Source organism: Bos indicus x Bos taurus, chromosome 6, assembly GCF_003369695.1.
Source record: "Bos indicus x Bos taurus breed Angus x Brahman F1 hybrid chromosome 6, Bos_hybrid_MaternalHap_v2.0, whole genome shotgun sequence".
In the NCBI taxonomy this organism is placed as follows: Eukaryota; Metazoa; Chordata; class Mammalia; order Artiodactyla; family Bovidae; genus Bos; species Bos indicus x Bos taurus.
The window spans coordinates 46,583,640-46,603,264 of NC_040081.1; the positions used below are offsets into that span (position 1 = coordinate 46,583,640).

Consider the following 19,625-nt stretch of genomic DNA (forward strand, 5'->3'; position numbering starts at 1 on the left):
GTAGATATAAATATATCCAAGGTGTGACACAGCTAATTGTGAATTTGGAAATATTTTTGAAATATTCTCATTAATACAGAAAAGAGGAGAACAAGGAGTGTAATGGTGAAGAGCTGGGGCTTTGAAGTCAACAGATACTGTTTTGAATCCTATCTCCACTGCTTACTTTGTGTGTGAATTTAGACAAGTTACTCATACTGTCTGAGCCTCAGCTTCCTGATCTGTAAACCAAGATTATATTACTCCTACCTACTTCATAGGATTTCATGAGATAGTTCACATAAAGCATTTAGCCCAGTTGCTGGAACTTGCTAAGTGCTTATAAAATGTTAGGTGCTGCTGTATTAACATGTCTCTACATGCACACTAATGCTTTGTCATTAGTACCACCCCCCCCCCCCCCCCACACACACACACAGAATTTAGGTGATTTCACAAATCATATTTGAAGGCTTTTAGGACAGCTTGTACTTATATTAAATATAACAGATGAAAACTTAGGTGGTGGTACTTCACAAAGCTGTTTCGTATTTTTAGGCCTATAACTTCATGAACTGAACTGAACTTAACACAAGTATATGGCTAACTGCACTGGGTGCATTCAGTTCAGTTCAGTTGCTCAGTTGTGTCCGACTCTTTGCGACCCCATGAATCGCAGCACGCCAGGCCTCCCTGTCCATCACCAACTCCTGGAGTCCACCCAAACCCATGTTTATTGAGTCGGTGATGCCATCCAACCATCTCATCCTCCATCGTCCCCTTCTCCTCCTGCCCTCAATCTTTCCTAGCATCAGGGTCTTTTCAGATGACTCAACTTTTCGCATGAGGTGGCCAAAGTATTGGAGTTTCAGCTTCAACATCAGTCCTGACTGATCTCCTTTAGGATGGACTGGTTGGATCTCCTTGAGTCCAAGGGACTCTCAAGAGTCTTCTCCAACACCACAGTTCAGTAGCATCAATTCTTCTGCGTTTGCTTTCTTTATAGTCCAACTCTTACATTCATACGTGACCACTGGAGAAAGTTTTATAAGATTCCATTTTATAGATGAAATGAGCAAGTAAATACATGTATTTTAATCTTCTGAAGTTTCTCTTTCACAGTTTTTGTTTCTGTCACATTTGCTTGAGGCAGGAATGGACAGGAAGCACACAAATTCTTACCTCATCCTAATGTCACATACATGGCTATACACTGGCACCTTATAACTTCCAACATGTTATAAGTTCCTGTGATCTTCTTTTGGAGTCGGGGGATTCTCCATTGTTACTTTGAAATGTGATATTGTGAAAACAGTATCATATGTCTTTCATACAACTATGGGATAGCAAGTGGACACAATTAAAAACAAAACAGGTTCTTTAAGAAAGAAAAAAGTCAGTTATATATTCAGCTAATACTTAAATGGCAACTTTATGCTGAGCTGCTGGAAACTTACAATATGGTAGGAACATAAGATGTAATTAAGCAAATAGTTACAAAATAAGGCAGCACATATGATATGCCATTTGGTAGGAATAGTAAGTACTATAGAAATTCAGGGGAGGGAGACATCACTTTCAGTTGGTGTTTCTTCTCCTTATAAGTTCATTTGTTCAATTGAGGATGTACCTATGCATGACTCATGCATCTTTTTTGGAAGCCTGCTTTTGTTAAATGGCCACAGGAATGTTCCTTTCTTTACTCTGTTGCTGGGTGTTTCTAGCCTTTCCTATCTCTTCATTCTTCTCATTACTACAGCTCCTGCTGCTATCTAAAAGCTTTCTCCTAAGCACAGTTATAATTTTTCTCTTTAAAGTGCTGGTCCAAAATAATTATGTGGAGGTAGGATTGATAACAACAGTTAGGATAAGGGGAAGAAAGGGAAGCTGTTTTGGTACAGAACCAGGAATCTCATCCCTTATTACAGTAATAGCTCTTTAGCTAGCAGCAAAGGGAGATAATGGAAAGGAGAATCCTCATCTTGCCTGTGTTCCTGTGAAAAATCCATAAATGTGCACCCCCCACACCCTCTTATCTCCTGGAGATTTGCTTCTAGTCACCATCCTGTCCCCATTCTCCCCTGTCCCACACTACTTCCTTTGGTCCAGAGCCCTGCTGCAGCTCTGAATCTCCTGAAATCTCTTTGAAATCTTACCCTTCAGGCTGGTAGAGCCCCCTTTTCAAGTCATAGAAGCCAGTGCCATGATGAAGAACTGGCATAGCTCCACTGGGCTATAGTGTTACTATTGCCGGGCCTTCAGCAGGCCATGGTGCTTACTTGATGTCTCTAGTGGAATCCTGACTCCATTAACACAATTACTCTTGGCAGATTGCTCATATGTAATGTTTAACTCTTGAATTACTATTAATGCTATATGTCCAGAAGCTTTGATTCTAAGAGAAAATGTGTTTTGAGTTTTAAAGTTAAATAATGAGCACTTCTTTTAAATCAGGAGCCACCTATATTGTCAGTGAACTTGGGGTCAGAAGATTAGAGTCAAATTCTAGCTGTGTGCTACATTACAGTTATATGGCCTCTCTTGGCCAAGGTTCTCTGTATAGACTGTAGAGAAACAGCTGTCTCACAGATGTGGCTTGGAGATGTTAAATATAGTGTATATTAATATATAAAATCCTAATCAAAGGGATGTGGCATTATGGTGTTAATAATCACTGTGTTAGGCAGAACAAGTTCCTGCCCTTGAGGAACTCATCAGCCAGAGGGTAACCCAAGCACGGACAATTTCATTAGAGCACATGGATAAATCCTATGACAGATATATGTACATATGATCAGGGGCGTGAGGAAGAGCAACTGTAATCTAGAAATGGATAGACAGGGAAGACTTCATGGAGGAATGAGTTCCTGATCTGGGTCTCAAAGGCTAAGGAAGAGCAGCCTGACAAGGAAGAAGACGGGCATGCCATTCCAGGTTAAAGGAATGACATGTGGGAATATGGCAGATTTAGAAAGCTACATATATGGCAGATTTAGAAAGCTACATACATGGTTGCAAGTGTGGAGCATAAACTGTTTACTTGAAGTGCCTAATTTGATAAGAGGGCCATTTACCTGACTCTAAAGAGGTAACGGTATTGTACAGTGGTAAACGATTCTAGACATGGACTTGTTTGAAACCTGGTTTGACCATTTAGTAATCCATTTTAGCTAATTAAGAACTTCACCTTCATAAACTAACAGGTTCAGTATGATGCTGAAAGTACCTACTTCAAAGAGTTGTCGCAGTGGTTTTGGAAATAAGCTTTGCAAATCTCCCAGTGTTTAATAGGAACAGTTTTGTTGCTGTCCTGAAAGTTCTTAGAGTTACTTTTCCCCCTCTCATTATTCTATAATCTACTGTTCTAGGTTAACAGTCTAGCAGTATTTTAAACATCATCTTTTGTTCATTATAACGAAATCAAAAACAAAGAATTTGAATGAATTTTAAAGATGGTCTAGCTCAGTTTCATTATTTTTTATGGTGAGAAATTGAGTTCCTGGGATTGGAATCAGGTCTGTTTTAATTCCAGAGTTCTTTCTGTTGATATTGGGATAAATTGTCCTAGATCACTCAAAGACAACAACCTGTAGCGCTGGTCGCAGTTTCTAGCAGAAACAATAGAATTTAAGTAGAAACTGACATTTCCATAGCTTTCCAGATAGACTAAAAGAAGAAAATCTATATTTTTAAAGAAATACATTATCCTCCTCTGTCTGCCCTCTGGTGGAAATGCTGTTTAGCAACAGCGCATGTGAAAGAGGCAGTGAGACTTGGATAATAAAGAACTGGATAATTTTTTTAAGTTTACTTTTTAAAAATTGAAGTATAGTTGATTTCTAGATAATTCTTAATAACTCTTTTGCCAACAAAAATTTCTTACACAGAAAAGTTCCTCTTTCTGTTTGAATCTCCTTTCTGAAATGTAAAAATAGATTTTCATCAGATCAGTCGCTCAGTCGTGTCCGACTCTTTGCGACCCCATGAATCGCAGCACGCCAGTTGTCAATTACACACACAGTCTGCTTCATTTATTTGAGAGGATCTTGTTGAGCACCTTTTGTGTACCAAGTGCTAGGGACAGAAGAGTGAGCAAGAAACTTATGCTTGAGAGGTATAAACAGATGTTAAGACAATAATCCTAGAAACAAATAATCATAAATGCTATGTTAAATGCTGTGCCTAAAAGTACAGTGTGATGTATGATCATATAGCAGTGTTTGACAAGGTTTCCCAAGGAATTAAAGTTTTAACTGCAATATGAAGGCTCAATAAAGTACATAGGTAAAGGTGAGTCAGAGGGGTGGAGAAAATGAAAGAGGAAATGCCATGTGTGCAAAGACCCCGAGGAAGGGCATAGTATTATCTGTCCTAAGAATCAAAAGACAATTACTGAATTTGGAGCGGAGAAAGCTAATATACATACAGTACAGGTCCTGGTCCTGAGAAGATACTTACCGGACATTACCAAAGAAACCAAAAAGCATGAGAAAAAGATGATGAAATGAACCCCATACCCCTGCACCCCAAAGCAAACTGTGTGCTCTGTGTTAGAATTTTGTAGTTTTACAGATTCATTGTAAAGAAAATTACTTTAGCACCAGTGTAATCCTCTACTTATCAGATGGAATAATACTAGAATTTGGGTACTTTAAACATGTCTTCTTCTTCATTTGATTTTTCTTCTTTTCTGTCTTATTTCATTGATAATTGAGAGAATATTTTGATGCACTGGAGTGTTTAGGCTTTTGCTGTTGATCAGATGAACAGCCATGGGCATGACAGCATCTTATCCTGTTATCTTGGCTGAAGTTTTCGTGTGGGTGTGTGAGGTGCAGCTGTGCTGTCGGTTTCTTGGCAGAGTCTCAGACCAGGCAGTTCTCAGTGCAGTTCGTCTTGAATAGGAAGAAACTTAAAAAAAAAAAAAAAAAGCTACTTTGCATGTATTAAATTCAGTGGAAAGCACCCAGGTCCTGAACCTTTGGCTGATATTTATTCTACGTTATTTGGCTAAATGGGTACAGCAGCCTCAGGCACATGGCCAGTCTTAAGGGCAGGAACACAAGAAGAAGAGCTCATTTAAAAAATTGTCAAAGCTGTCTTAGTACAAAATTATCAAATGTTGTATGTTATTTAAAAGTTAAGTTTTGTTAATGTTTTGTTTCTGATTTATTTAAACTTTTCTTCTAAAGAACACTTAATGAAAAAGGCAGATTGTGAACATCAGCTTTGCTTGCAAAAGTAAGTTCATACTCAGGAAGATCTCATCTCAGGTTTATCACAGATGGATTTCCAGATCTGCTTTTATTGCTCACTTTTTTCCTTTCCTCTCCTTTGGCCTTTTCTGTCATCTGTAAGCATTTTGTTTTTCCACATCTTCAAAGTATGTATGAAGACGAATATGGAGCTCTTCTTTTTTCAAGCACATTCAAATCTTTTCCTTTGGATAAACTTGTCTTTGTTCTTCTTGAAGTAGAATGTGTTTAGCTGCTTCCAGTATTTAACTGCTTGTTTATATCTCTACTGTTATTTAATATTATTCCTCTCACAGTAGCATAGAATCAGGTCCTGAGGTCAGTTGGTCTGAGTTGAGATCCAGTTCTGCTACTGACTGTCTTGATCCCATTAACTTCTCAGTTTCTTATCTCCAGAATGGAGATAATCATGTTAGTATCTCATAAATTTTTGTTTGTTTCTTTATTTTTAAGGCTTAAAGGGAAAAATGCATATAAAGGGCTTAATTCAAAGTAAGTGTCTAGAAGAGATGTTAGTTGTCCTTTTCTTCATGATTTGGAGCCAGTCTCCTAGAATCCAGTAATAGCTATCTTTAGCTCTTTTGGGTGATCTCATTCAGTCTAAAGACCATCTGTATGCTCATGACTCCTAATTTATGTCTCTATTCCTAACCTTACTTTTCTCTAAGCTCAAGATTTGTATATCTGACTGCTCTTGTCTATCTGCACTTAAATATCTGATACATACTTCAAATGTTTAGACATGTTATAATGTCTAAAAATAGAACTTTTGGTCTCTATCACTTGCCCCTACTTGCTGTCCAAGTCTAGTCCTCCTCACTCTTTCCTATCTTAATTAGTGGAAGCACTCTCTGTGCTTCTTTAGACTTTCTTCTGCCTACCAGCTTCCATCCATTTCATCAGAACATCTAAAAGCATTTTCCCCGGAATACGTCCTGAATCTGGCCACTTGTCACTATATCCTCTACTAGAACCTTGGTCCAAGACAATAACTCCTTTTGCTTGGATAAGGACTGGTCTTATTTCTCTTTGTTTTCAGTCTTGTCTCCCACAATTCATTCTCCACAGTGGAGAGTGCTATTTTAAAAGCATAGATTATTTACTTTTCCCTCTTCTTATTGAAAGATATCCAGAATTCTTGAAAATCTTTTTTGGACTGGTCCTTCCAGTCCTACACGCTATCCCTCATACACAGCTGGTTCTTCCGTAAGGTTTTTACACCAGCTTTTAAGTCTGTTTGGATTGTTTTTTCTCCAAGATCATCACAGTGTTGGCTCCTTGTAATTTTTGAGTCTTAAATCAGGTAACAGCTCCTCAGAGAAACTTACCCTGACATCTTTCCTTTCTTTTGTAATAGCTGATCATTATCTGAAATTCTTCCTCTTTTCTTCCTCCTCTTATTAATTGCCCCTGCCTACTCCCAAAAGAATTTGTTTTATGAAGGCAAGGAGTTTATCCATCTTCTTTACTGCTATATTCCCAGTGCCTAGAATGGAATCTGATACTGAGCAGGTTTATAATGTTATGTGGATGGATGGTTAAATGAAAGGAAGAATGAATATATATCTGGTAAGTTTTTTTACAGCCAGGGAAATAGTAGATTATTTCATCCTGTTCAAATTTGCATAGGTTCTTATTTTAGAATTAAACATGCTAATGTTTTGTTCTCTTTTCCTTTATGTGTCCTCTCTGTTCTAGATTGTAAGCCCTTAAGGGTAGGAGGTATGTCTCCATTGTTTTGAGCTTCTCATATAATGCCAAACATTATTTTAGTACTTATTAGTGATTGAATTGAAAATTCAGTCTAACATCGTTATTTCCTCTGAAGTTACAGTAGTGTTATATATGTATGTATATACATATATATAATTTTTATAAATTCTGAATGCACATGTGTTTAAAATATTCTTTGTTTTTATCTTTTGTAGTTCATAATTGGACCCTTGAGGACACACTTCAGTGGTTGATAGAATTTGTTGAACTACCCCAATATGAGAAGAATTTTAGAGACAACAATGTCAAAGGAACAACGCTTCCCAGGTGGGTCTTTATTATCCAAGTGTTTTTTTTTTTTCCTGCTCCTAGAGAATAAGGTCACTTTTCAATTAAGTTACTTCTGTGGCTAAGGACTCAAAGAAAATATTATAAATATATCCATTCCCTGACACTTGTAAGGTATGAATTTGTAAGTTTTAATCAGTTTTTCTTGCTTGAATAATCAGGTCTTTGAAAAAAATTATTTCTAGAGAAAGTAATTTGAGAATTAGAAGATGGGTCAACTATATCTTTTTTGCTGCTGCTGCTACTGCTAAGTCGCTTCAATTGTGTCCGACTCTGCGACCCCGTAGACGGCAGCCCACCAGGCTCCCCCGTCCCTAGGATTCTCCAGGCAAGAACACTGGAGTGGGTTGCCATTTCCTTTTCCAATGCATGAAAGTGAAAAGTCAAAGTGAAGTCGCTCAGTCATGTCCGACTCCAGTGACCTCATGGACTGCAACCTATCAGGCTCCTCCGTCCATGGGATTTTCTAGGCAAAAGTACTGGAGTGGGGTGCCATTGCCTTCTCCTTAGGTAAATCAAAGGACCAACCTCTGAACCTATGGTAAAAGTAACAGAACTTATTCATTTGATATGAGAAAACCTATTTGAATGGATTAATGTACAGATATCTCTTAATTGTTGTTCTTTTAATAACAGCAATAACCACTTAATATTAGAGACAGTAAGTTAAATCTCAAAAAAAAGTTTAATAAATAAAAGGTAAATGATAGTAATTATTTTTGAATGTATATTACACATGTATTTGAATGTATATTATCTCATTTAAGCTTCAGGTTAAAATTAAGTATGTACTATTATTCCCATTTTATAGATTGAAGAAACCAAGTCAGAAAGAATTTAGATATTTTGCCCAGGTAGTATTTGAACCTGGATAGATCTGATACCAAAGTATAAGATGCTAGTTTATCCCTTAGATGTCTGGAATTAATTGTCACTACTTTTCTAAATTATATTTTAAAATTCCATTAGTTAACCTAATAATCACTAAAGATTTAAATGTTAAAATTTGCAGAAATTTCACTGAAATTTGACCCTTACAAGATTGCTCATGTTCCATTCAAACTTAGATTGTTTCTGTATCAAAAGACTTTAATAATGTTGTCTATTATTATATGCATATTTCTAATCAATTTGCCTGCATGTATCTTATTTAAGTACACAGCTTTTTTTTGCTTAGAAGTTGGTATTTTGGATCGAGTTGAAAGTTTCCGTATCTCCTTAAATGTATTCTGAGCATCAGTATTTCTGATTTTACTGTGCACATGACTATAATGATGAAATTAATGGGGTTAAGAGTCAAATCAGTAAGTGCATATTAAGTATTTTTTATATTCATGGTGCAACTAGATGCTGGAAAGAAGAAAAAAAATTGAGTTCTTGCTTTTTAAATAAGACACATTTCTAAGTTAAAACAGAATAGTAGAGCATTAAGGTGGGATTAGGGTTTTTTAAGTTGTTTATGTTAACCCTGTGACTTATACAACTTTTCTTATGTGGTCCTTTGGAAAGTTTCTTTACATAATAACAACATGAAATAAACAGGCTGCTCAATATTTTGACTGTACATGTTATGGCCACTTTTTTTGTTTTAGTAAAGTAAACATTTTCAGTTTTTTAGTCACTAAGTCATGTCAAACTCTTTTGTGACTCCATGGCCTGTAGCCTACCAGGCTCCTCTGTCCATGGGCTTTCCCAGGTAAGAATACTGGAGTGGGTTGCTATTTCCTCCTCCAGGGGACCTTCCAGACCCAGGTATCAAACCTGCATCTCCTGGATTGCAGGCAGATTCTTTACCACTGAGCCATCTGGGAAGCCTGAAAGTTATCAGAGATAACCTCAAATTCTGGTAGAATTGTTGAGATAACATCACACTTAATCAAGATAAGTTTTTCAAAATAGTGAACATGTTACTACAGAAGAAAACTTTTAGGTCAGCCTACTGGTGCCTTTTTGAATGGAGGGGAAAGAAAAACTGGCATAGTCTTCATCAAGCCCCTTTTATGTGGTGATAGAGATTAGAGGAGTCCATTCAAAGGGGCAGTAGCAATTAATTACCTACGTCACAAAGCTTTTTGTAGTGTAACTGTAGATATAAGAGCTATTTGTAAGAATGTATAAGAAATGTATTACACATTCCAAATGTACACATACCTACAGTAATTCATTATTTTGTTTCCTTTCTGTGACTTTAAAATACTATTACATCTGTAGTAGGTAGGTAAAACTATGTTCGTTTTCATGTCATGGTTATCTTAAACCTTTTACTGTATTTTCTATATTCTGTAATTCTGTTACCAGAGCTTATACTAAGGCTCTCTTCACCTGACACATGCCTCCTCATTCCTTTCAGACCTGTGTGAACTTCCCTGACATCCTCACCCACTCAGGTAGAATCCCTTCCACCTCTGGACTCATATTGAACTTTGCATAAAATTCTGTTTTATAGTTTCGTTTTTACTACATCTCATTGTCTCTCTTAAATTTTGTGTACTGATAGTATTGCTATTCATTCTTGCCCCCATTCATGCATTCATTCATCTATTACATAAACATTTATCAAGCATCTACTTTTGCCAAGCACCATGCTAGGTTTGGGGATAAAGAGATAAGACACAGTTTGCCTTCAGGCACTTTAATAAGTGTCATATTAAAGATGTGACAAGAGCTTACACACAAAAGTTTACCCACAGAGATGATGAATGTAGGCATTTTCTATAGGGAAAGTTAGAGTTCTTTACTCTCTAAAGTTTTGTGGAAACCTCATAGGAGTTCTGTAACCTGAAATTTTCCTAAATAAAAGGTTCAGAGTTCAGTCATTGGAATCATAGATAATTGGGATTGTCTTACTTACTAATTGTCTTCTTACTAATTATGTCATCTTGGGCAAGTTACAACTGCCATAGTTTCCTCATTTATAAAATGGCAATTTTACATATATTATAGAATTTTTTGAGTTTGAAAAGTTCTTGGCACAGTACTCAGCACATAATACATGCTTATTTTTTTAATTGTCATTGTTATTAACAGTTTTATTATTATTATTACACTTTGTGTCATAAGATTCGTCTTTGTATCCCACTTGGTTGATAAGACATCTTAACTACTGGCCTGCTTGGATTGGAAGTCCAAAACAAAGCAGTTTTATTTCCTTATTTCACCTGAGCCTTTTGGCACCCTGCAGACTTTCTTCATTGCTAGTGAAATGGTTCTATACTTCTTATTACAAATATTCTTCAATTTATTCCCCCAACCAGCGATGACTTTTTACTTTTCATTTATGACTTCAGTGAACTTTTAAATAGTTTAAATATTAGAATGTAAAGATACAGGTTTTTAAAATGCTATTTATAAAGAAAATGAATATGATCTAAACTGAGAATGATTAAGTCTGCTGTGTTAATAAGTAAATTGCTTACAACTTTCTTGTTGTTTATGAAATGATGGTAAAATGCCAGAGGTAATTTAATAATCATAAAATATTTTGAATTTGATAAATTTCTGAATCACATTAATTTATAGCATAAAGAAACCTTAGAAAACAAAAACATCAATATAGCAATGAAATTATTGACATACAGAAGTCTTTGCACTGCTAAGCTTGCACTGAAAAGGTTTTTGTTGCATATAATAAAGTATTAAATTGCACTTGGGTGAACTCTTAAAGTAATCATCACTAATATATATAAGTATTAAGTATGTTGCTGAAATATTTAAGTGTACATCCTAGTAATATTTTTAATATGTATGTATTTTTTTAAATGAACAGGATAGCAGTGCATGAATTTTCATTTATGATCTCTCAGTTGAAAATCAGCGACCGGAGTCATAGACAAAAACTTCAGCTCAAGGCGCTGGATGTGGTTTTGTTCGGACCTCTAACGCGTTAGTATTCTCTCGCACAAAATATGATGAAAAAGAGTAATCAGATCATCTGTTGTTATTTAAAGAAGGAAAAAGTAAGAAAGGTAGTAGACCAGAAGAATCCTCTGTTGGGTATAAGAGTATAATACTATCTTAAAAGATTTATAGGATGAGATTTTCTGTCATTGAAATATCCCGTGTGGTATTTTCAAAGCTGGTTACTGATGTAGAAAGTTGTAAAACTATATGTAAGTTGATTAAATTTCTAGATTTAAAACTCTATAGCAGTTTTAATGTTTGTTATTATAGTTCAATATTCACTAGAGTCCTTTTTTTAAAAGGTGCATTCCCACTATCTTGATGACATGAAATAATAAATCCTAACTGGACTGTATTAATTACCAGGAAAAGGATTTTTAAGATACAGATCAAAAACAGTGGCCCTAGAGGCCTGCTTGAAACTGTATAAAGGAACAGACTATTCTGGCAGAAGCACAAGGTGGAGAATATTATTTGATTGTTCTGAGGAAGAACATTTAAGAAATTGCTTTGTCATATTTGTAAGGAAAATAAGCCTTCTTCTTTACCTTTACAGGAATACTTTCTTCCCAGAAGGGAAGTTTAATTTGTTTACGTCATTTAATTTCAGATTTCAGAAAGCTTTGGGGGGAAATTGTTTGAAGAGTACACATTTTAGAGGAATTTTATTTTTCAAAACGGAAAGACTAATTCTAGAAAAATGGTTTTCACAAATTATAAATGAAGAAACTAATGTTTATTTTACCTCAGTTTTTGCAGTTAAGAGGCTTATAGATTTCTATGATACTGCGTTGGGGGTGCCCCTGCTTAAAAAAGGGTTACTGGAGAGGTTTGATGCATTCCATGAGTTTACTGGTGGTTCTTTTTTGGCTCAGGCTAAAAGAGCAGCTGGTGAAACAGCTGGAACCCCCCTTTGTGAGAGTTGGTGGAAATGCACTGTTGGTGGGAATTACAAACCTAGGAAATAGAACACTATTGAAATGCCAAGCATTCCATGGAGATGATACCCTTTCTAACCTTTTCCTTGTCCTGAATTTTCAACTGAATCTATTGGGGATTGTCTTCTGTGAGAGTCACTCTAGTTTTTTCATGTGAATTATTGGTTAAAATAGGAATTAAACTATAGCATTTGTCTCTATATAGAGGTTGATTGGGGATATTTTTATTTTATTGATCCAAGAACAAACTATTCTGTAAGCCAGACAGTATTATCATTTGTAAAGAAACCAAACTAGTCTCAAAGAATGTTGAAAACAAATGTATTAATAAATAAACTAGTTTAGAAGTTAATGATGCATTACCTTTTTAATGTGTTTGTCTTAGAATTATGACTTGAGTGAATGAAACTTATGGTTGGAACACCCACATTAAGATTATTTAAAAAAAAAAAAAAAAAAACTAGCAGTATCCAGTGAATAGAGATACATTTTAAAGGAGTTTTCACTGAAATCCTTACCAGTTCATGGTATTTGTTGTATAGTTAGAGACTTGTCCCTCTTTTTATTATTATTTCTGGTGATTATAGTTCAGCCTGAATAAGTCTCATATTTGAACTAGAGCCTGAGCTGAACCTCTCAGCCCGAGGCAGAATAAAAACAAATCCTTTTGAGACTTTAGCCTTCTGCCAAAGAGTGAGGAGAGAATCTCTTTCACTGTAGGTGAGGGTATCTGCTCTGAAAATATGTAGCGCTGAGGATCTCTGGCATGGAACATGCTGTTTATCACACCATGTAAACATACATGAACCCTAGGCTTATAAGCATGAGAACTTTTCATTTCTGTGGAGCTCTTCATCTTGTCGAACATGGAAAATATCTCCTTCCTGCCAGAGGTATGGGCAGCTAGGCAGTTTTTCACTGAACACCTGTAATCTCTTTGCAATACATCAAATAATACATCATGTTTTATTAGTTACCCTGCATCCCTCAATTGAGCCCCTGCATTCAGAGATAAACTAGGAAATTATTTGACTAGCGGTTTCTGTGTTTTGTATTACTGAAGACAATAGGCCCTGGCTCCTGACTCCTTACTTTAGAAACAAGTAAGTGTGGGGGTTACATCTGTCCCTGGCACCTGTTTCCCTCGAGTCACCCAGATCTCTCTGGCAAAAAACCACCTAAAACATGGCTTGTCGTGATCATTTGACCCGTGGTTTCTCAACCTTGCCACTATTTGCATTCTAGGCTGTATAATTCCCAGATAATTCTTTGTTATCACCAGAGTGGGAGCGGGAAAGAGATTATTTTGTACATTAGTGGGTGTTTAGCAACATCCCTGGCCTCTACCTACTGGATACCAGTAGCAAATAGCCCTACTTCCACTTCCCGAATTGTGACAAGCAAAAATTGTCAAATGTCTGCTGGAGGGAAGTGTCCCTCTCAGTTGAGAATCACTAATTAATCCTAACTAGTTATGTGGCTACATGCTTCGGAAGAAAGCTTTCTGGTGAATGATTAGGGTTTCAGTTTTTGTATTACAGCATGGCCACTACCTAACTGTCTGAAGGAAGGAGTTGGGCTGGTGATGGTGATACTCGTTATGACTCTTCACCCCATAGAGGACCATTCCCTGTGTATGTGATTGGAGATACTGTGCTTTTTCAGAATGCTCCAGGATTTTTGTCACTAACTCCTGTACCAGCAGGGGTGTAGTGCATCCATGTGGGGTTATCTCTGCCCCCTGTTGTTGTGGTTTAGTTGCTCAGTCATTTCCAGCTCTTTTGTGACCCCATGGACTATAGCCCGCCAGGCTTCTCTGTCCATGGCATTTCCCAGGCAAGAATACTGGAGTGGGTTGCCATTTCCTCCTCCAGGGGACCTTCCTGACCCAGGGAACGAAACTGCATTTCCTGCATTGCAACCAGATTCTTTACCACTGAGCCACTGGGGAAGCCCCTGCCTCCTATAGGTGTAGTATATCAGGTAGTTATCATAAACTCATTGATTATTTGAAGAAAAGATTTGTAAAAGGCTGGGGCTTATATATGGGAGGAACATCTTCATATTTTGTTTTTAGATATCTACTACTTTTTAAATTAAGTGGCCATGTGTATTGAGATTTTGTGATACTCAGATTAATTTGCCATTTGTAATTCTCTTTATAGGCCCTCCTCATAACTGGATGAAGGATTTTATACTTACAGTTTCTATAGTAATTGGTGTTGGAGGGTGTTGGTTTGCTTATACGCAGAATAAGACATCAAAAGAGCATGTTGCAAAAATGATGAAAGACTTAGAGAGTCTACAAACTGCAGAGCAAAGTCTAATGGACTTACAAGAGAGGTGAGTAGATAAAAAAGGCTATAAATCTTGTTTATGTGGGACCATACAGTTTGTGAATATGTAATGTGGGCATGTGCTTATGCGTTTGTATTTAGATTGATATATATATCAGGAATTGTGTGTACACTGCATTTCACATTTTTAGAAAGGTCCTAATTACAAATTTATTAAAAAGATATGCATTAGGGAATAAATGGGTAGAAGACAAGTGGAAATCAAATGTAGGTAGAATTACATGTGTAGTTAAATTTTATTTTAAACATGACTTAAATAATTATCAATTTTTGAAAAGTCTTTTTCCTGAAGAGTATTTCCATGCTATTTCTGTATTTTTAGGCCAAGATAAACCAAATAGCTATCTAGTATGTTACCTGATTTTTTTTGTCCAGATTTAAGATTAATAGAAATGGCTGCGAATTTTGATCAAAACATGTATATTATTGCTTGATACATATTTATTCTTCACTAAAATAATGAAGTTTTGGAAACTTTTGTGAGGAATTTTCATGTTTATTCTGTAAGGCTTGAAAAGGCACAGGAAGAGAACAGAAATGTTGCTGTAGAAAAGCAAAATCTGGAGCGCAAAATGATGGATGAAATCAATTACGCAAAGGAAGAAGCTTTTCGACTGAGAGAGCTGAGGGAGGGAGCTGAATGTGAACTGAGTAGACGTCAGTATGCAGAGCAGGAATTGGAACAGGTATTTACATTTTTAAGAAGAGTTTGTGAGGAAATTTGTATTGTTACTCTGAGGATTTTTTTTTTAAATTTTGTTCAGTCTCCTAGATTTGTTCCATCGTATATTCTTCCTTGGTCAGTAATAGGGTCACCTGTCCATATTGTTAGCATTGGGCAGAGTTCATACAGCAAAAAACAAAGAACCAACTAAAAGATAAAGTTAGCATTATGTTCACTCATTCATGAAGTCCTAGCCCATGCCATGTTGTCTTGAGTAAACCTAAGATGTTTATTTAACATCTGTAGTATGTCTCAGTTTCTGACTATAACCTAGTAGTAAAGTATTAGTATGTGTAATGTTAAACTTCTCTGCTCATGTTAATAATCTCTATTAAAAATCCATTTGAATCCTGTTGGATGGTTTTAGAACATTCTGTGCTACAGATTTTGAAGTTGTCCAAAAGGTGTCCTTTCCAGTGTCTGCTTCTACTGTGCATTTACTCAGGATGGAATTCAGGCATTGCACTATCCTTCAGAGAAGGTGGGGAGGTCGCAGGAGAATATCTTCATAGGTAGATGTATTAGTTTTCTAATTCTGCTATAAAAAATTACCACAAACTTAGTAGCTTAAAACAACACATCGTGATTATCTTAGGGTTCTTGCAGTCAGAGTCTAAAATAGGTCTACAAGGCTGCATTCCTTCTGGAGGCTCTGGGGAGGATCTGTTTCCTTGCCTTGTCCAACTTCTAGAGGCTGCCTGCATTTCTTGGCTCATGGCCCCTTCCTTCCTCTTCAAAGCCTGTTGCTCCAACCTCTGCTTCCATAATGTCATCTCCTTCTTCTGACTTTGACCCTTTGTTTACTGATAAAGAATCTGAGGAACAAAATGAAGACAAGAAAGTGTGTTCAAGTTTAGAGAGTGACTCATAAGAGAGGGCCAAGAACTTAGGTATTCTGCCTCCCACTTTGCTTTATGCACTGTTGCCTTCTCAGTCAGGTGCTAAATATGAAATAAAAATTAAGTTATGAATGAGTTTCAGTTTAAACTTAAACTCATCAGAAAATGTTCAGTGTATGGTACTAGTTCTTCAGGATTGTCATTTTTGGTAGGACTTGTCTGACTGAATGCAGCTATCTCTTTTGTTAACTGTTAACTTTTCTTTCTCTCATACCCTAGACATTGTCTTTTGAGTCTTTTCCCTGTAAGGAGTTTGTTCTCTAAAATGACTCTTAGACTTATTTTTCAGTCTGGTCCTGTTTACCTGATAGAACCTTCTTTCTACAGAATGTAGTAAAGAAACAAGGAGTTCACAAAAAAGGCCTAGCTAAAATTAGCCTGTGTTTGAGAATTAATTTTATGTTTTTTACTTCTGTGACAACTCCATACCTCTTCTCAATGAGAATTCAAGTCTTGGTTTGTTCCCAGTGCTAAACTAAAACGTTTGTTAACTGTTTTTCTGATCTTTGCAGATAAGAAAGAACAAATCAGAAAGCAGTAGAGGGAAAACTTCTATAGAGACATAAACTGATAGCATGTTATAATGGAGACTGCCCCTCAGCGAGAGGAAAAGACACCATGTAAGGAAGGACCTCTTAATCACAAGTATTCTAGTCTGAGGTTTGGAGCCTCGAGGCCTTGCACTCCATGGTAGACCCTAAGATTACCAGGATATTACAACCCAGCACAAACTTAATGATCCTAATGAGATCCTCAGTCACTAAGTGTAAAGGAGAGAATTGGGTATTTAAAAAGAACTCTATCCTATGTGATTATGGTAACAAGAAACACAATTTTATGAGTGCTTACTGTATGCCAAAACTTTATGCTGTGTACATCATTGCAAACGGTTTGCTCATAAATTTTAATCCTCACTGTACATAGATACATTCTTATTTACAGATGAGATGTGTACGCAGAGAAGTTAAATAACTTGCCATAGGTAACACAGCTATTATGTGGCTAAGGGAAGATGATTACATGCGTCTTATTCCAAAGTCCATGTTTTCCCATACTGCTATTAAAAGCTTTGTTTATAGAAGTAAGTTTAACTGGGAAATTAATTTACATATTATGTCACATAATCCACAATCCCACATAGTTTAAAGCTTTATTGTATTTTATGTGATGGGTAATCAACTCCTCAAAATTAAAAGGCAGAAAAACTGGTATATATTTTGTTAATTTCCGTTAAACAGGAGCTTTTGGATGAATAATAGTACGACTATATTTTGTGTGGTTTAAATACATAAATTATTTTGTTCTTAAAGTCTTAAGAAACTTAAAATCAGGACAAGTCATAGTACCCCTGTTATACATGAAACAACAATAAGCCTCAGAAAGGAAAGAAAGAAGCTCATTTCAGTTCAGTTCAGTTGCTTAGTTGTGTCCGACTCTTTGTGACCCCATGAATCGCAGCATGCCAGGCCTCCCTGTCTATCACAAACTCCCGGAGTTCACTCAGACTCACGTCCATCGAGTCAGTGATGCCATCCAGCCATCTCATCCTCTGTCGTCCCCTTCTCCTCCTGCCCCCAATCCCTCCCAGCATCAGACTCTTTTCCAATGAGTCAACTCTTCACATGAGGTGGCCAAAGTATTGGAGTTTCAGCTTCAGCATCATTCCTTCCAAAGAAATCCCAGGGCTGATCTCCTTCAGAATGGACTGGTTGGATCTCCTTGCAGTCCAAGGGACTCTCAAGAGTCTTCTCCAACACCACAGTTCAAAAGCATCAATTCTTTGGCTCTCAGCTTTCTTCACAGTCTAACTCTCACATCCATACATGACCACAGGAAAAACCATAGCCTTTAGAAGATGGACCTTTGTTGGCAAAGTAATATCTCTGCTTTTGAATATGCTATCTAGGTTGGACATAACTTTCCTTCCAAGGAGTAAGCGTCTTTTAATTTCATGGCTGCAGTCACTATCTGCAGTGATTTTGGAGCCCAGAAAAATAAAGTCTGACACTGTTTCCACTGTTTCCCCATCTATTTCCCATGAAGTGATGGGACCAGATGCCATGATCTTCGTTTCCTGAATGTTGAGCTTTAAGCCAACTTTTTCACTCTCCACTTTCACTTTCATCAAGAGGCTTTTTAGTTCCTCTTCACTTTCTGCCATAAGGGTGGTGTCATCTGCATGTCTGAGGTGATTGATATTTCTCCCGGCAATCTTGATTCCAGCTTGTGTTTCTTCCAGCCCAGAGTTTCTCATGATGTACTCTGCATATAAGTTAAATAAACAGGGTGACAATATACAGCCTTGACGAACTCCTTTTCTTATTTGGAACCAGTCTGTTGTTCCATGTCCAGTTCTAACTGTTGCTTCCTGACCTGCATACAGATTTCTCAAGAGGCGGGTCAGGTGGTCTGGTATTCCCATCTCTTTCAGAATTTTCTACAGTTTATTGTCATGCACACAGTCAAAGGCTTTTGCATAGTCAATAAAGCAGAAATAGATGTTTTTCTGGAACTCTCTTGCTTTTTCCATGATCCAGCAGATGCTGGCAATTTGATCTCTGGTTCCTCTGCCTTTTCTAAAACCAGCTTGAACATCAGGAAGTTCACGGTTAACGTATTGCTGAAGCCTGCCTGGGAGAATTTTGAGCATTACTTTCCTAGTGTGTGAGATGAGTGCAATTGTGTGGTAGTTTGAGCATTCTTTGGCATTGCCTTTCTGAAAGAAGCTCACAGAGGTATAAATCATAAAGTCAGGTCCAGAAGCCATGTTTTCAGATACTTAGGTTGTTTTTATGTGTGATACCATGTTTTTAGTACTGTTTTAGTCCTAAGACACAAAAATTATATAATTATTGTATTTTGAAACAACTTAATTCATCATTGTAAAAACTATTCATTATTCAATTTTCACTGCATCTATTTCCCTCTTTATTGAGCTCTTTGGGGGAAATACATTTATGGACACAACATTAAGGAAAATCTTAATGAGAAAAACATGAGTGAATTTGTTCAGATTATCTGTATACTTACATGACAATGAAAATGTACAGAAATTTTAGCTTTATAAGAAGACAGGCGTGTGACCTTCACTTTGTAGTGTTACATAGAACTCCGTGTCACAGGACCTGAGCTCAGCTTCTTTCCTGAGAGATTAGCAAGGACGCCGCAGGGCCCTGCCAGCTGTCTTATTAAGCACAGTATTGTCCCAAGCATATTGCATAGCTAATCGCGTCAGGCAAGTGTTGCTTATGATTTGTCTTAAGTAAGTGTTGTTTTACTTTCCCTGTTAATGTCTACATTTTGAATTATTTACTTCCTGTCTGATGGTTTTAGAGTTTCAGAAAGTTTTTAGGAAACTTGAAAAAGTTTTAAAAAATATTTTTCTACATTTTTTGTCTTGTAGTATCTGACAGCTGTTCTCTTTATCAGAAATTTGTGTCTAGTATTCTAGTTTACTCTGGCATGTAAGATTTATTTAAATAAATTAGATTTTATCAGATCAGACATTCCTT

The 19,625-nt window shown here is 36.6% G+C and overlaps 1 protein-coding gene across 2 annotated transcripts in view; it reads left to right on the plus strand.

Annotated features, from left to right (window-relative positions):
- The window catches only part of STIM2 (stromal interaction molecule 2), a 182,433-nt gene that overhangs the window by 141,908 nt on the left and 20,900 nt on the right, over positions 1 to 19,625 (plus strand). For both annotated transcript variants that reach the window (XM_027544221.1, XM_027544220.1), the window contains exons 4-7: positions 7,163 to 7,274; positions 11,062 to 11,177; positions 14,299 to 14,476; positions 14,999 to 15,176. In XM_027544221.1, coding sequence (XP_027400022.1) covers positions 7,163 to 7,274; positions 11,062 to 11,177; positions 14,299 to 14,476; positions 14,999 to 15,176 — 584 coding nt within the window. The remainder of the gene's footprint in view (positions 1 to 7,162; positions 7,275 to 11,061; positions 11,178 to 14,298; positions 14,477 to 14,998; positions 15,177 to 19,625) is intronic.